The sequence below is a fragment of the Ambystoma mexicanum genome, chromosome 4p, assembly GCF_040938575.1.
Source record: "Ambystoma mexicanum isolate Mex_15411 chromosome 4p, UKY_AmexF1_1, whole genome shotgun sequence".
Classification (NCBI taxonomy): Eukaryota; Metazoa; Chordata; class Amphibia; order Caudata; family Ambystomatidae; genus Ambystoma; species Ambystoma mexicanum.
Window position 1 is genome coordinate 37,680,395 of NC_090927.1, and position 14,310 is coordinate 37,694,704.

Here is a 14,310-nt window from a genome sequence, read left to right on the forward strand (position 1 = left end):
GGTCATAAGCAGATGCAACTGAGACAAGCTTCCACTGTATTGGAGGAGAGGGAGTGGGAAAGGGCAGGGTGTGGGGGGGGGCAGTGGGGTCATAAGCAGATGAGGCTGAGACAAGCTTCGGCTGGATTGAAGAGAGGGAGTGGGAAAGGGCAGGAAGGGGAAGGGACCAATGGGGTCATAAGCAGATGAGGCTGAGACAAGCTTCCACTGGATTTGAGAGAGGGAGTGGGAAAGGGCAGGAAGGGGAACGAACCAGTGGGGTCATAAGCAGATGAGGGTGAGACAAGCTTCCACTCGATTGGAGGAGAGGGAGTGGGAAATGGCAGGAAGGGAAAGGGACCAGTGGGGTCATAAGCAGAGGAGGCTGAGACAAGCTTCCATGGATTGGAGGAGAGGGAGTGGGAAAGGCCAGGAAGGGACCAGTAGGGTCATAAGCAGATGCAACTGAGACAAGCTTCCACTGTATTGGAGGAGAGGGAGTGGGAAAGGGCAGGGTGTGGGGGGGGGCAGTGGGGTCATAAGCAGATGAGGCTGAGAAAAGCTTCCACTGGATTGGAAAGAGGGAGTGGGAAAGGGCAGGAAGGTGAAGGGACCAGTGGGGTCATGAGGAGGTGAGGCTGAGACAAGCTTCCACTGGATTGGAGAGAGGGAGTGGGAAAGGGCAGGAAGGGGAAGGGACCAGTGGGGTCATAGCCAGGTGAGGCTGAGACAAGCTTCCACTGGATTGGAGGAGAAGGAGTGGGACAGAAGGGGTGGCACTAGATTGGAGCAGGTTGGAACGGGGCAGGAGGTAGCTGAGGGAATGGAATAGACTGCCCTGGATTTACATTGGGGAAGAGAACACAAAACAAACAGAGGGGTGAAAATAGGGCAGCAGTGCCTGGGGGAAACAGTGGGGCTAACAGGACAGGAAAAGAGAGTAAATGAATTCCTTGATGGGAACAGGAGGGAGAGGCAACCATTTCAATACCTGCTCTTCTCTTTGGCAGGAACCGCTGCAGTAAACCCAGATATCTTACTACGGATTGAGACAGAAGCTGCACCTGCCCATAAGGATCACTCTACTTCTAAGGGTGTGCGGCCTGATGCAGCGCCCAGCTCTGGTGAGTACCAGGAAAGTTCACATGTAGTCATAAGTAACACTCACTAACTCCCATCTACCTCCAAGTGCCATTGGCTAGAAGGTGAGACAGTGCCACTTGACACATGTTTAGACTTGTCCTTCTCCCTTTGCATGAATACTCCCCCATTCTCTTTTCAGGATGTGTAGTTAATGCATGGCTGCACCCTCCTAGCTTGGAGATTAGGAAGGGAAGGGAATTGACTGCCTTAATGTTACATATACGAGACTAGACGACCATGATGTTTCATCAGGGAAGAGAGTAGATCGCCCTTCATTGACCCAAGGGAAGAGCATGGACTGCCATGGGGTTACCTGAGGGAAGAGAATTGACTGCCATGGAGTTACAGGAGGGAAGAGAATAGACTGCCATGAGGTTACCTGAGGGAAGAGAATAGATGGCCATGGAGTTACCTGAGGGAAGAGAATAGACTGCCATGGGGCTACAGGAGGGAAGAGAATAGACTGCCATGGGGTTACCTGAGGGAAGAGAATAGACTGCCTTGGGGCTACAGGAGGGAAGAGAATAGACTGCCAGTTACATGAGGGAAGAGAATAGACTGCCATGAGGTTACCTGAGGGAAGAGAATAGACGGCCATGGAGTTACCTGAGGGAAGAGAATAGACTGCCTTGGGGCTACAGGAGGGAAGAGAATAGACTGCCAGTTACATGAGGGAAGAGAATAGACTGCCATGAGGTTACCTGAGGGAAGAGAATAGACTGCCATGGGGTTACCTGAGGGAAGAGAATAGACTGCCATGGGGTCACAGGAGGGAAGAGAATAGACTGCCATGTGGTTGCATGAGGGAAGAGAATAGACTGCGATGGGGTTACATGAGGGAAGAGAATAGACTGCGATGGGGTTACATGAGGGAAGAGAATAGACTGCGATGGGGTTGCATGAGGCAAGAGAATAGACTGCCATGTGGTTGCATGAGGGAAGAGAAGAGACTGCCATGGGGTTACCTGAGGGAAGAGAATAGACTGCCATGGGGTTTCATGAGGGGAGAACATGGACTGCCATGGGGTTGCCTGCGGGAAGAGAATAGACTGCCATGGGGTTACCTGAGGGAAGAGAATAGACTGCCATGGGGTTACCATAGGGAAGAGAATAGACTGCCATGGGGCTACAGGAAGGAAGAGAATAGACTGTGATGGGGTTACATGAGGGAAGAGAATAGACTGCCATGGGGTTACCTGAGGGAAGAGAGTAGACTGCCATGGGGTTACATGAGGGAAGAGAAAAGACTGTGATGGGGTTACATGAGGGGAGAAAATAGACTGCCATGGGGTTACCTGAGGGAAGAGAATAGACTGCCATGGGGCTACAGGAAGGAAGAGAATAGACTGCGATGGGGATACATGAGGGAAGAGAATAGACTGCCATGGGGCTACAGGAAGGAAGAGAATAGACTGCCATGGGGTTACATGAGGTAAGAAAATAGACTGCCATGGAGTTACCTGAGGGGAGAACATGGACTGCCATGGTGTTGCCTGCAGGAAGAGAATAGACTACCATGGTGTTAGGGACGGGAAGATAATAGACTGCCATGTACTTAACTAAGGGAAGAGAATAGACTGCCATGGAGTTGCCTGAGGGGAGAGAATAGACTGCCATGGGGTTACCTGAGCGAAGAGAATAGACTGCCATGGGGCTACAGGAAGGAAGAGAATAGACTGCCATGGGGTTACATGAGGGGAGAACATGGACTGCCATGGGTTGCCTGCAGGAAGAGAATAGACTACCATGGTGTTAGGGACGGGACGATAATAGACTGCCATGTACTTACCTAAGGGAAGAGAATAGACTACTATGGAGTTACTTGAAAGACGAGAATTGGAGTGCTATGGACTTACCTGAGAGAAGATAATTGAGTGCCATGGAGTGACCTGAGGGGAGAGAATAGACTGCTATGGGGTTGCCTGAGTGAAGAGAATAGACTGGCAGTTACCTGAGGGAAAACAATAGACTGCAATTGAGGAACCAAGGAGAAATGAGTAGACTGCCAGGGCGCTACAAAAGGGACAAGAATAGACTGCCATTTAGTTACCTGAGGGGATGGAATAGACTGCTGTGGTGTTGCCTTAGGGGAGAGAGTAGACTGCCAATGTCCTGAGGGAAGATAATAGAGTGCCATGAACTTACCTGAGGGGAGAGAAGTGAGTGCCATGGAATTACCAGAGGGAAGAGAATAGACTGCCATGGGGCTCAGGAGGGAAGAGAATAGACTGCCATGGAGTTACCTGAGGGGAGAGAAGTGAGTGCCATGGAGTTACCAGAGGGAAGAGAATAGACTGCCATGGGGCTACAGGAGGGAAGAGAATAGACTGCCATGGGGCTACAGGAGGGAACAGAATAGAGAATAGACTGCGATGGGGTCACGTGAGGGAAGAGAATAGACTGCCATGGAGTTACCTGAGGGGAGAGAATAGACTGCCATGGGGTTACCTGAGGGAAGAGAATAGACTGCCATCGGCTACAGGAAGGAAGAGAATAGACTGCCATGGGGTTACATGAAGGAAAAGAATAGACAGCCATGGAGTTACCTGAGGGGAGAGAATAGACTGCCATGGGGTTACTTGAGGGAAGAGAATAGACTGCCATGGGGCTACAGGAAGGAAGAGAATAGACTGTGACGGGGGTTCCATGAGGGAAGAGAATAGACTGCCATGGAGTTACCTGAGGAGAGAGAACAGACTGCCATGGGGTTACCTGAGGGAAAAGAATAGACTGCCATGGGGCTACAGGAAGGAAGAGAATACACTGCCATGGCGTTACCTGAGGGAGGAGAATAGACTGCCATGGAGTCACCTGAGGGGAGAGAATAGACTGCCATGGGGTTACCTGAGGGAACAGAATAGACTGCCATGGGGCTACAGGAAGGAAGAGAATAGACTGCCATGGAGTTACCTGAGGGAAGAGGATAGACTGCCATGGAGTTACCTGAGGGGAGAGAATAGACTGCCATGGAGTTACCAGAGGGAAGAGAATAGACTGCCATGGGGCTACAGGAAGGAAGAGAATAGACTGCCATGGGGTTACATGAGGGAAGAGAATAGACTGCCATGGAGTTACCTGAGGGGAGAGAATAGATTGCCATAGAGTTACCTGAGGGAAGAGAATAGACTGCCATGGGGCTACAGGAAGGAAAGGAATAGACTGTGATGGGGTTACATGAGGGAAGATAATAGACTGCCATGGAGTTACCTGAGGGGAGAGAACAGACTGCCATGGGGTTACCTGAGGGAAGAGAATAGACTTCCATGGGGCTACAGGAAGGAAGAGAATAGACTGCAGTGGGGCTACAGGAAGGAAGAGAATAGACTGCGATGGGGTTACATGAGGGAAGAGAATAGACTGCCATGGGGCTACAGGAAGGAAGAGAATAGACTGTGATGGGGTTACATGAGGGAAGGGAATAGACTGCCATGGAGTTACCTGAGGGGAGAGAATAGACTGCCATGGGGTTACCTGAGGGAAGACTGCCATGGGGTTAACTGAGGGAAGAGAATAGACTGCCATGGGGTCACAGGAGGGAAGAGAATAGACTGCCATGTGGTTGCATGAGGGAAGCGAATAGACTGCCATGTGGTTGCATGAGGGAAGAGAATAGACTGCGATGGGGTTACATGAGGGAAGAGAATAGACTGCGATGGGGTTACATGAGGGAAGAGAATAGACTGCGATGGGGTTGCATGAGGGAAGAGAATAGATTGCCATGTGGTTGCATGAGGGAAGAGAATAGACTGCCATGGGGTTACATGAGGGAAGAGAAAAGACTGCGATGGGGTTACATGAGGGAAGATAATAGACTGCCATGGAGTTACCTGAGGGGAGAGAAGAAACTGCCATGGGGTTACCTGAGGGAAGAGAATAGACTTCCATGGGGCTACAGGAAGGAAGAGAATAGACTGCCGTGGGGCTACAGGAAGGAAGAGAATAGACTGCGATGGGGTTACATGAGGCAAGAGAATAGACTGCCATGGGGTTACCTGAGGGAAGAGAATAGACTGCCATGGGGTTACATGAGGGAGGAGTAAAGACTGCGATGGGGTTACATGAGGGAAGATAATAGACTGCCATGGAGTTACCTGAGGGGAGAGAATAGACTGCCATGGGGTTACCTGAGGAAAGAGAATAGACTGCCATGGGGCTACAGGAAGGAAGAGAATAGACTGCCATGGGGTTACATGAGGGAAGAGAATAGACTGCCATGGAGTTACCTGAGGGGAGAACATGGACTGCCATGGGTTGCCTGCAGGAAGAGAATAGACTACCATGGTGTTAGGGACGGGAAGATAATAGACTGCCATGTACTTACCTAAGGGAAGAGAATAGACTACTATGGAGTTACTTGAAAGACGAGAATTGGAGTGCTATGGACTTACCTGAGAGAAGATAATTGAGTGCCATGGAGTGACCTGAGGGGAGAGAATAGACTGCTATGGGGTTGCCTGAGTGAAGAGAATAGACTGCCAGTTACCTGAGGGAAAAAAATAGACTGCAATTGAGGAACCAAGGAGAAATGAGTAGACTGCCAGGGCGCTACAAAAGGGACAAGAATAGACTGCCATTTAGTTACCCGAGGGGATGGAATAGACTGCTGTGGTGTTGCCTTAGGGGAGAGAGTAGACTGCCAGTGTCCCGAGGGAAGATAATAGAGTGCCATGAAGTTACTGAAGGAAAGACAATAGACTGCCATGGAGTGACCTGAGGGAAGATAATTGACTGCCATGTAGTTACCTGTGGGGATAGAATAGATTGCCAATGTCCTGAGGGAAGATAATAGAGTGCCATGAAGTTACCTGAGGGGAGAGAAGTGAGTGCCATGGAGTTACCAGAGGGAAGAGAATAGACTGCCATGGAGTTACAGGAGGGAAGAGAATAGACTGCCATGGGGCTACAGGAAGGAGGAGAATAGACTGCCATGGAGTTACCTGAGGGGAGAGAAGTGAGTGCCGTGGAGTTACCAGAGGGAAGAGAATAGACTGCCATGGGGCTACAGGAGGGAAGAGAATAGACTGCCATGGGGCTACAGGAGGGAATAGAATAGAGAATAGACTGCGATGGGGTCACATGAGGGAAGAGAATAGACTGCCATGGAGTTACCTGAGGGGAGAGAATAGACTGCCATGGGGTTACCTGAGGGAAGAGAGTAGACTGCCATCGGCTACAGGAAGGAAGAGAATAGACTGCCATGGGGTTACATGAAGGAAAAGAATAGACAGCCATGGAGTTACTTGAGGGGAGAGAATAGACTGCCATGGGGTTACCTGAGGGAAGAGAATAGACTGCCATGGGGCTACAGGAAGGAAGAGAATAGACTGTGATGGGGGTTCCATGAGGGAAGAGAATAGACTGCCATGGAGGTACCTGAGGAGAGAGAACAGACTGCCATGGGGTTACCTGAGGGAAAAGAATAGACTGCCATGGGGCTACAGGAAGGAAGAGAATACACTGCCATGGCGTTACCTGAGGGAGGAGAATAGACTGCCATGGAGTCACCTGAGGGGAGAGAATAGACTGCCATGGGGTTACCTGAGGGAACAGAATAGACTGCCATGGGGCTACAGGAACGAAGAGAATAGACTGCCATGGTGTTACCTGAGGGAAGAGAATAGACTGCCATGGAGTTACCTGAGGGGAGAGAATAGACTGCCATGGAGTTACCTGAGGGAAGAGAATAGACTGCCATGGGGCTACAGGAAGGAAGAGAATAGACTGCCATGGGGTTACATGAGGGAAGAGAATAGACTGCCATGGAGTTACCTGAGGGGAGAGAATAGATTGCCATAGAGTTACCTGAGGGAAGAGAATAGACTGCCATGGGGCTACAGGAAGGAAAGGAATAGACTGTGATGGGGTTACATGAGGGAAGATAATAGACTGCCATGGAGTTACCTGAGGGGAGAGAACAGACTGCCATGGAGTTACCTGAGGGAAGAGAATAGACTTCCATGGGGCTACAGGAAGGAAGAGAATAGACTGCCGTGGGGCTACAGGAAGGAAGAGAATAGACTGCGATGGGGTTACATGAGGGAAGAGAATAGACTGCCATGGAGTTACCTGAGGGGAGAGAATAGACTGCCATGGGGTTACCTGAGGGAAGAGAATAGACTTCCATGGGGTCACAGGAAGGAAGAGAATAGACTGCGATGGGGTTACATGAGGGAAGAGAATAGACTGCCATGGAGTTACCTGAGGGGAGAGAATAGACTGCCATGGGGTTACCTGAGGGAAGAGAATAAACTGCCATGGGGTCACAGGAGGGAAGAGAATAGACTGCCATGGAGTTACCTGAGGGGAGAGAATAGACTGCCATGTGGTTGCATGAGGGAAGCGAATAGACTGACATGTGGTTGCATGAGGGAAGAGAATAGACTGTGATGGGGTTACATGAGGGAAGAGAATAGACTGCGATGGGGTTACATGAGGGAAGAGAATAGACTGCGATGGGGTTGCATAAGGGAAGAGAATAGACTGCCATGGGGTTACATGAGGGAAGAGAAAAGACTGCGATGGGGTTACATGAGGGAAGATAATAGACTGCCATGGAGTTACCTGAGGGGAGAGAAGAGACTGCCATGGGGTTACCTGAGGGAAGAGAATAGACTTCCATGGGGCTACAGGAAGGAAGAGAATAGACTGCCATGGGGCTACAGGAAGGAAGAGAATAGACAGCGATGGGGTTACATGAGGGAAGAGAATAGACTGCCATGGAGTTACCTGAGGGGAGAGAATAGACTGCCATGGGGTTACCTGAGGGAAGAGAATAGACTGCCATGGGGCTACAGGAAGGAAGAGAATAGACTGCCATGGAGTTACATGAGGGAAGAGAATAGACTGCCATGGAGTTACCTGAGGGGAGAACATGGACTGCCATGGGTTGCCTGCAGGAAGAGAATAGACTACCATGGTGTTAGGGACGGGAAGATAATAGACTGCCATGTACTTACCTAAGGGAAGAGAATAGACTACTATGGAGTTACTTGAAAGACGAGAATTGGAGTGCTATGGACTTACCTGAGAGAAGATAATTGAGTGCCATGGAGTGACCTGAGGGGAGAGAATAGACTGCTATGGGGTTGCCTGAGTGAAGAGAATAGACTGCCAGTTACCTGAGGGAAAAAAATAGACTGCAATTGAGGAACCAAGGAGAAATGAGTAGACTGCCAGGGAGCTACAAAAGGGACAAGAATAGACTGCCACTTAGTTACCTGAGGGGATAGAATAGACTGCTGTGGTGTTGCCTTAGGGGAGAGAGTAGACTGCCAGTGTCCCGACGGAAGATAATAGAGTGCCATGAAGTTACTGAAGGAAAGACAATAGACTGCCATGGAGTGACCTGAGGGAAGATAATTGACTGCCATGTAGTTACCTGTGGGGATAGAATAGATTGCCATGGTGTTGCATTAGGGGAGAGAGTAGACTGCCAATGTCCTGAGGGAAGATAATAGAGTGCCATGAACTTACCTGAGGGGAGAGAAGTGAGTGCCATGGAATTACCAGAGGGAAGAGAATAGACTGCCATGGGGCTCAGGAGGGAAGAGAATAGACTGCCATGGAGTTACCTGAGGGGAGAGAAGTGAGTGCCATGGAGTTACCAGAGGGAAGAGAATAGACTGCCATGGGGCTACAGGAGGGAAGAGAATAGACTGCCATGGGGCTACAGGAGGGAACAGAATAGATAATAGACTGCGATGGGGTCACATGAGGGAAGAGAATAGACTGCCATGGAGTTACCTGAGGGGAGAGAATAGACTGCCATGGGGTTACCTGAGGGAAGAGAATAGACTGCCATCGGCTACAGGAAGGAAGAGAATAGACTGCCATGGGGTTACATGAAGGAAAAGAATAGACAGCCATGGAGTTACCTGAGAGGAGAGAATAGACTGCCATGGGGTTACCTGAGGGAAGAGAATAGACTGCCATGGGGCTACAGGAAGGAAGAGAATAGACTGTGATGGGGGTTCCATGAGGGAAGAGAATAGACTGCCATGGAGTTACCTGAGGAGAGAGAACAGACTGCCATGGGGTTACCTGAGGGAAAAGAATAGACTGCCATGGGGCTACAGGAAGGAAGAGAATAGACTGCCATGACGTTACCTGAGGGAGGAGAATAGACTGCCATGGAGTTACCTGAGGGGAGAGAATAGACTGCCATGGGGTTACCTGAGGGAAGAGAATAGACTGCCATGGGGCTACAGGAAGGAAGAGAATAGACTGTGATGGGGGTTCCATGAGGGAAGAGAATAGACTGCCATGGAGTTACCTGAGGAGAGAGAACAGACTGCCTTGGGGTTACCTGAGGGAAAAGAATAGACTGCCATGGGGCTACAGAAAGGAAGAGAATACACTGCCATGGCGTTACTTGAGGGAGGAGAATAGACTGCCATGGAGTTACCTGAATCGAGAGAATAGACTGCCATGGGGTTACCTGAGGGAACAGAATAGACTGCCATGGGGCTACAGGAAGGAAGAGAATAGACTGCCATGGAGTTACCTGAGGGAAGAGAATAGACTGGCATGGAGTTACGTGAGGGGAGAGAATAGACTGCCATGGAGTTACCTGAGGGAAGAGAATAGACTGCCAAGGGGCTACAGGAAGGAAGAGAATAGACTGCCATGGGGTTACATGAGGGAAGAGAATAGACTGCCATGGAGTTACCTGAGGGGAGAGAATAGATTGCCATAGGGTTACCTGAGGGAAGAGAATAGACTGCCATGGGGCTACAGGAAGGAAAGGAATAGACTGTGATGGGGTTACATGAGGGAAGATAATAGACTGCCATGGAGTTACCTGAGGGGAGAGAATAGACTGCCATGGGGTTACCTGAGGGAAGAGAATAGACTGCCATCGGCTACAGGAAGGAAGAGAATAGACTGCCATGGGGTTACATGAAGGAAAAGAATAGACAGCCATGGAGTTACCTGAGAGGAGAGAATAGACTGCCATGGGGTTACCTGAGGGAAGAGAATAGACTGCCATGGAGCTACAGGAAGGAAGAGAATAGACTGTGATGGGGGTTCCATGAGGGAAGAGAATAGACTGCCATGGAGTTACCTGAGGAGAGAGAACAGACTGCCATGGGGTTACCTGAGGGAAAAGAATAGACTGCCATGGGGCTACAGGAAGGAAGAGAATAGACTGCCATGACGTTACCTGAGGGAGGAGAATAGACTGCCATGGAGTTACCTGAGGGGAGAGAATAGACTGCCATGGGGTTACCTGAGGGAAGAGAATAGACTGCCATGGGGCTACAGGAAGGAAGAGAATAGACTGTGATGGGGGTTCCATGAGGGAAGAGAATAGACTGCCATGGAGTTACCTGAGGAGAGAGAACAGACTGCCTTGGGGTTACCTGAGGGAAAAGAATAGACTGCCATGGGGCTACAGAAAGGAAGAGAATACACTGCCATGGCGTTACTTGAGGGAGGAGAATAGACTGCCATGGAGTTACCTGAATCGAGAGAATAGACTGCCATGGGGTTACCTGAGGGAACAGAATAGACTGCCATGGGGCTACAGGAAGGAAGAGAATAGACTGCCATGGAGTTACCTGAGGGAAGAGAATAGACTGGCATGGAGTTACGTGAGGGGAGAGAATAGACTGCCATGGAGTTACCTGAGGGAAGAGAATAGACTGCCAAGGGGCTACAGGAAGGAAGAGAATAGACTGCCATGGGGTTACATGAGGGAAGAGAATAGACTGCCATGGAGTTACCTGAGGGGAGAGAATAGATTGCCATAGGGTTACCTGAGGGAAGAGAATAGACTGCCATGGGGCTACAGGAAGGAAAGGAATAGACTGTGATGGGGTTACATGAGGGAAGATAATAGACTGCCATGGAGTTACCTGAGGGGAGAGAAGAGACTGCCATGGGGTTACCTGAGGGAAGAGAATAGACTTCCATGGGGCTACAGGAAGGAAGAGAATAGACTGCCGTGGGGCTACAGGAAGGAAGAGAATAGACTGTGATGGGGTTACATGAGGGAAGAGAATAGACTGCCATGGAGTTACCTGAGGGGAGAGAATAGACTGCCATGGAGTTGCCTGTGGGGAGAGAATAGACTGCCATGGGGTTACCTGAGGGAAGAGAGTAGACTGCCATGGGGCTACAGGAAGGAAGAGAATAGACTGCCATGGGGTTACATGAGGGGAGAACATGGACTGCCATGGGGTTGCCTGCGGGAAGAGAATAGACTACCATGGTGTTAGGGACATGAAGATAATAGACTGCCATGTACTTACCTAAGGGAAGAGAATAGACTACTATGGAGTTACTTGAGAGACAAGAATTGGAGTGCTATGGACTTACCTGAGAGAAGATAATTGAGTGCCATGGAGGTACCTGAGGGGAGAGAATAGACTGCTATGGAGTTGCCTGAGTGAAGAGAATAGACTTGCAGTTACCTGAGGGAAAAGAATAGACTGCAATTGAGGAACCGAGGAGAAATGAGTAGACTGCCAGGGAGCTACCAAAGGGACAAGAATAGACTGCCATGTAGTTACCTGAGGGGATAGAATAGACTGCCGTGGTGTTACAGAAGGAAAGAGAATAGACTGCGTGGAGTTAACAGAGGGAAGATAATAGACTGCCATGGAGTTACCTGAGGGGATAGAATAGACTTCCATGGTGTTACTGGAGGGAAGAGAATAGACTGCCATGGGGCTACAGGAGGGAAGAGAATAGACTGCCATGGGGCTACAGGAGGGAAGAGAATAGACTGCCATCGGGCTACAGGAGGGAAGAGAATAGATTGCCATTGGGCTACAGGAGGGAAGAGAATAGACTGCCATGGGGCTACAGGAGGGAGGAGAATAGACTGCCATGGAGTTACCTGAGGGGTGAGAATAGATTGCCATGCGGCTGCAGGAGGGAAGAGAATAGACTGCCATGGAGTTACCTGAGGGGAAAGAATAGACTGCCATGGAGTTACCTGAAGGGAGAGAATAGACTGCCATGGGGCTACAGGAGGGAAGAGAATAGACTGCCATGGGGTTACGTGAGGGAAGAGAATAGACTGCCATGGGGTTACCTGAGGGGAGAGAATAGACTGACATGGGGTTACCTGAGGGAAGAGAATAGACTGCCATGGGGCTACAGGAAGGAAGAGAATAGACTGCCATGGGGTTACCTGAGGGAAAGGAATAGACTGCCATGGAGTTACCTGAGGGAAGAGAAGTGAGTGCCATGGAGGTACCTGAGGGAAAAGAATAGACTGCCATGGAGTTACCTGAGGGAAGAGAAGTGAGTGCCATGGAGTTACCTGAGGGGAGAGAATAGACTGCCATGGAGTTACCTGAGGGAAGAGAAGTGAGTGCCATGGAGTTACCTGAGGGGAGAGAATAGACTGCCATGGGGCTACAGAAGGGAAGAGAATAGACTGCCTTCGAGTTACCTGAGGGAAGAGAAGTGAGTGCCATGGAGTTACCTAAAGGAAGAGAATAGACTGCCATTGAGTTACCTGAGGGAATAGAAGTGAGTGCCATGGAGTTACCTGAGGGGAGAGAATAGACTGCCATGGAGTTACAGGAGGGAAGAGAATATACTGCCATGGAGTTACCTGAGGGAAGAGAATAGACTGCCATGGGGTTACAGGAGGGAAGATAATAGACTGCCAAGGAGGTACCTGAGGGAAGGGAATTGACTGCCATGGAGCTACCTGAGGGGAGAGAAGTGAGTGCCATGGAGTTACCAGAGGGAAGAGAATAGACTGTCATGGGGCTACAGGAGGGAAGAGAATAGACTGCCATGGGGCTACAGGAGGGAAGAGAATAGACTGCCATGGGGCTACAGGAGGGAAGAGAATAGATTGCCATTGGGCTACAGGAGGGAAGAGAATAGACTGCCATGGGGCTACAGGAGGGAGGAGAATAGACTGCCATGGAGTTACCTGAGAGGAGAGAATAGACTGCCATGGAGTTACCTGAAGGGAGAGAATCGACTGCCATGGGGCTACAGGAGGGGAGAGAATAGACTGCCATGGGGTTACATGAGGGAAGAGAATAGACTGCCATGGGATTACCTGAGGGGAGAGAATAGACTGACATGGGGTTACATGAGGGAAGAGAATAGACTGCCATGGGGCTACAGGAAGGAAGAGAATAGACTGCCATGGGGCTACAGGAGGGAAAAGAATAGACTGCCATGGAGTTACCTGAGGGAAGAGAATAGACTGCCATGGAGTTACCTGAGGGAAGAGAAGTGAGTGCCATGGAGTTACCTGAGGGGAGAGAATAGACTGCCATGGAGTTACCTGAGGGAAGAGAAGTGAATGCCATGGAGTTACCTGAGGGGAGAGAATAGACTGCCATGGGGCTACAGAAGGGAAGAGAATAGACTGCCTTGGAGTTACCTGAGGGAAGAGAAGTGAGTGCCATGGAGTTACCTGAGGGAAGGGAAAAGACTGCCATGGAGTTATCTGAGGGAAGAGAAGTGAGTGCCATGGAGTTACCTGAGGGGAGAGAATAGACTGCTATGGAGTTACAGGAGGGAAGAGAATATACTGCCATGGAGTTACCTGACGGAAGAGAATAGACTGCCATGGGGTTAAAGGAGGGAAGATAATAGACTGCCAAGGAGATACCTGAGGGAAGGGAATTGACTGCCATGGAGTTACCTGAGGGGAGAGAAGTGAGTTCCATGGAGTTACCAGAGGGAAGAGAATAGACTGCCATGGGGCTACAGGAGGGAAGAGAATAGACTGCCATGGGGCTACAGGAGGGAAGAGAATAGACTGCCATGGGGCTACAGGAGGGAAGAGAATATACGGCCATGGGGCTACAGGAGGGAAGAGAATAGACTGCCATGAAGTTACCTGAGGGGAGAGAAGTGAGTGCCATGGGGCTACAGGAGGGAAGATAATAGATTGCCATTGGGCTACAGGAGGGAAGAGAATAGACTGCCATGGGGCTTCAGGAGGGAGGAGAATAGACTGCCATGGAGTTACCTGAGGGGAGAGAATAGACTGCCATGCCCTGCAGGAGGGAAGAGAATAGACTGCCATGGAGTTACCTGAGGGGAGAGAATAGACTGCCATGGAGTTACCTGAAGGGAGAGAATAGACTGCCATGGGGCTACGCTACAGGAGGGAAGAGAATAGACTGCCATGGGGTTACATGAGGGAAGAGAATAGACTGCCATGGGGTTACCTGAGGGGAGAGAATAGACTGACATGGGGTT

At 50.1% G+C, this 14,310-nt stretch overlaps 1 protein-coding gene across 2 annotated transcripts in view; it reads left to right on the forward strand.

Moving 5' to 3' along the window:
* LOC138452936 (zinc finger protein 773-like) overlaps positions 1 to 14,310 on the forward strand; it is a 161,321-nt gene that overhangs the window by 51,670 nt on the left and 95,341 nt on the right. For both annotated transcript variants that reach the window (XM_069605300.1, XM_069605299.1), the window contains one exon: positions 990 to 1,103. In XM_069605300.1, the coding sequence (XP_069461401.1) occupies positions 990 to 1,103 (114 nt within the window). The remainder of the gene's footprint in view (positions 1 to 989; positions 1,104 to 14,310) is intronic.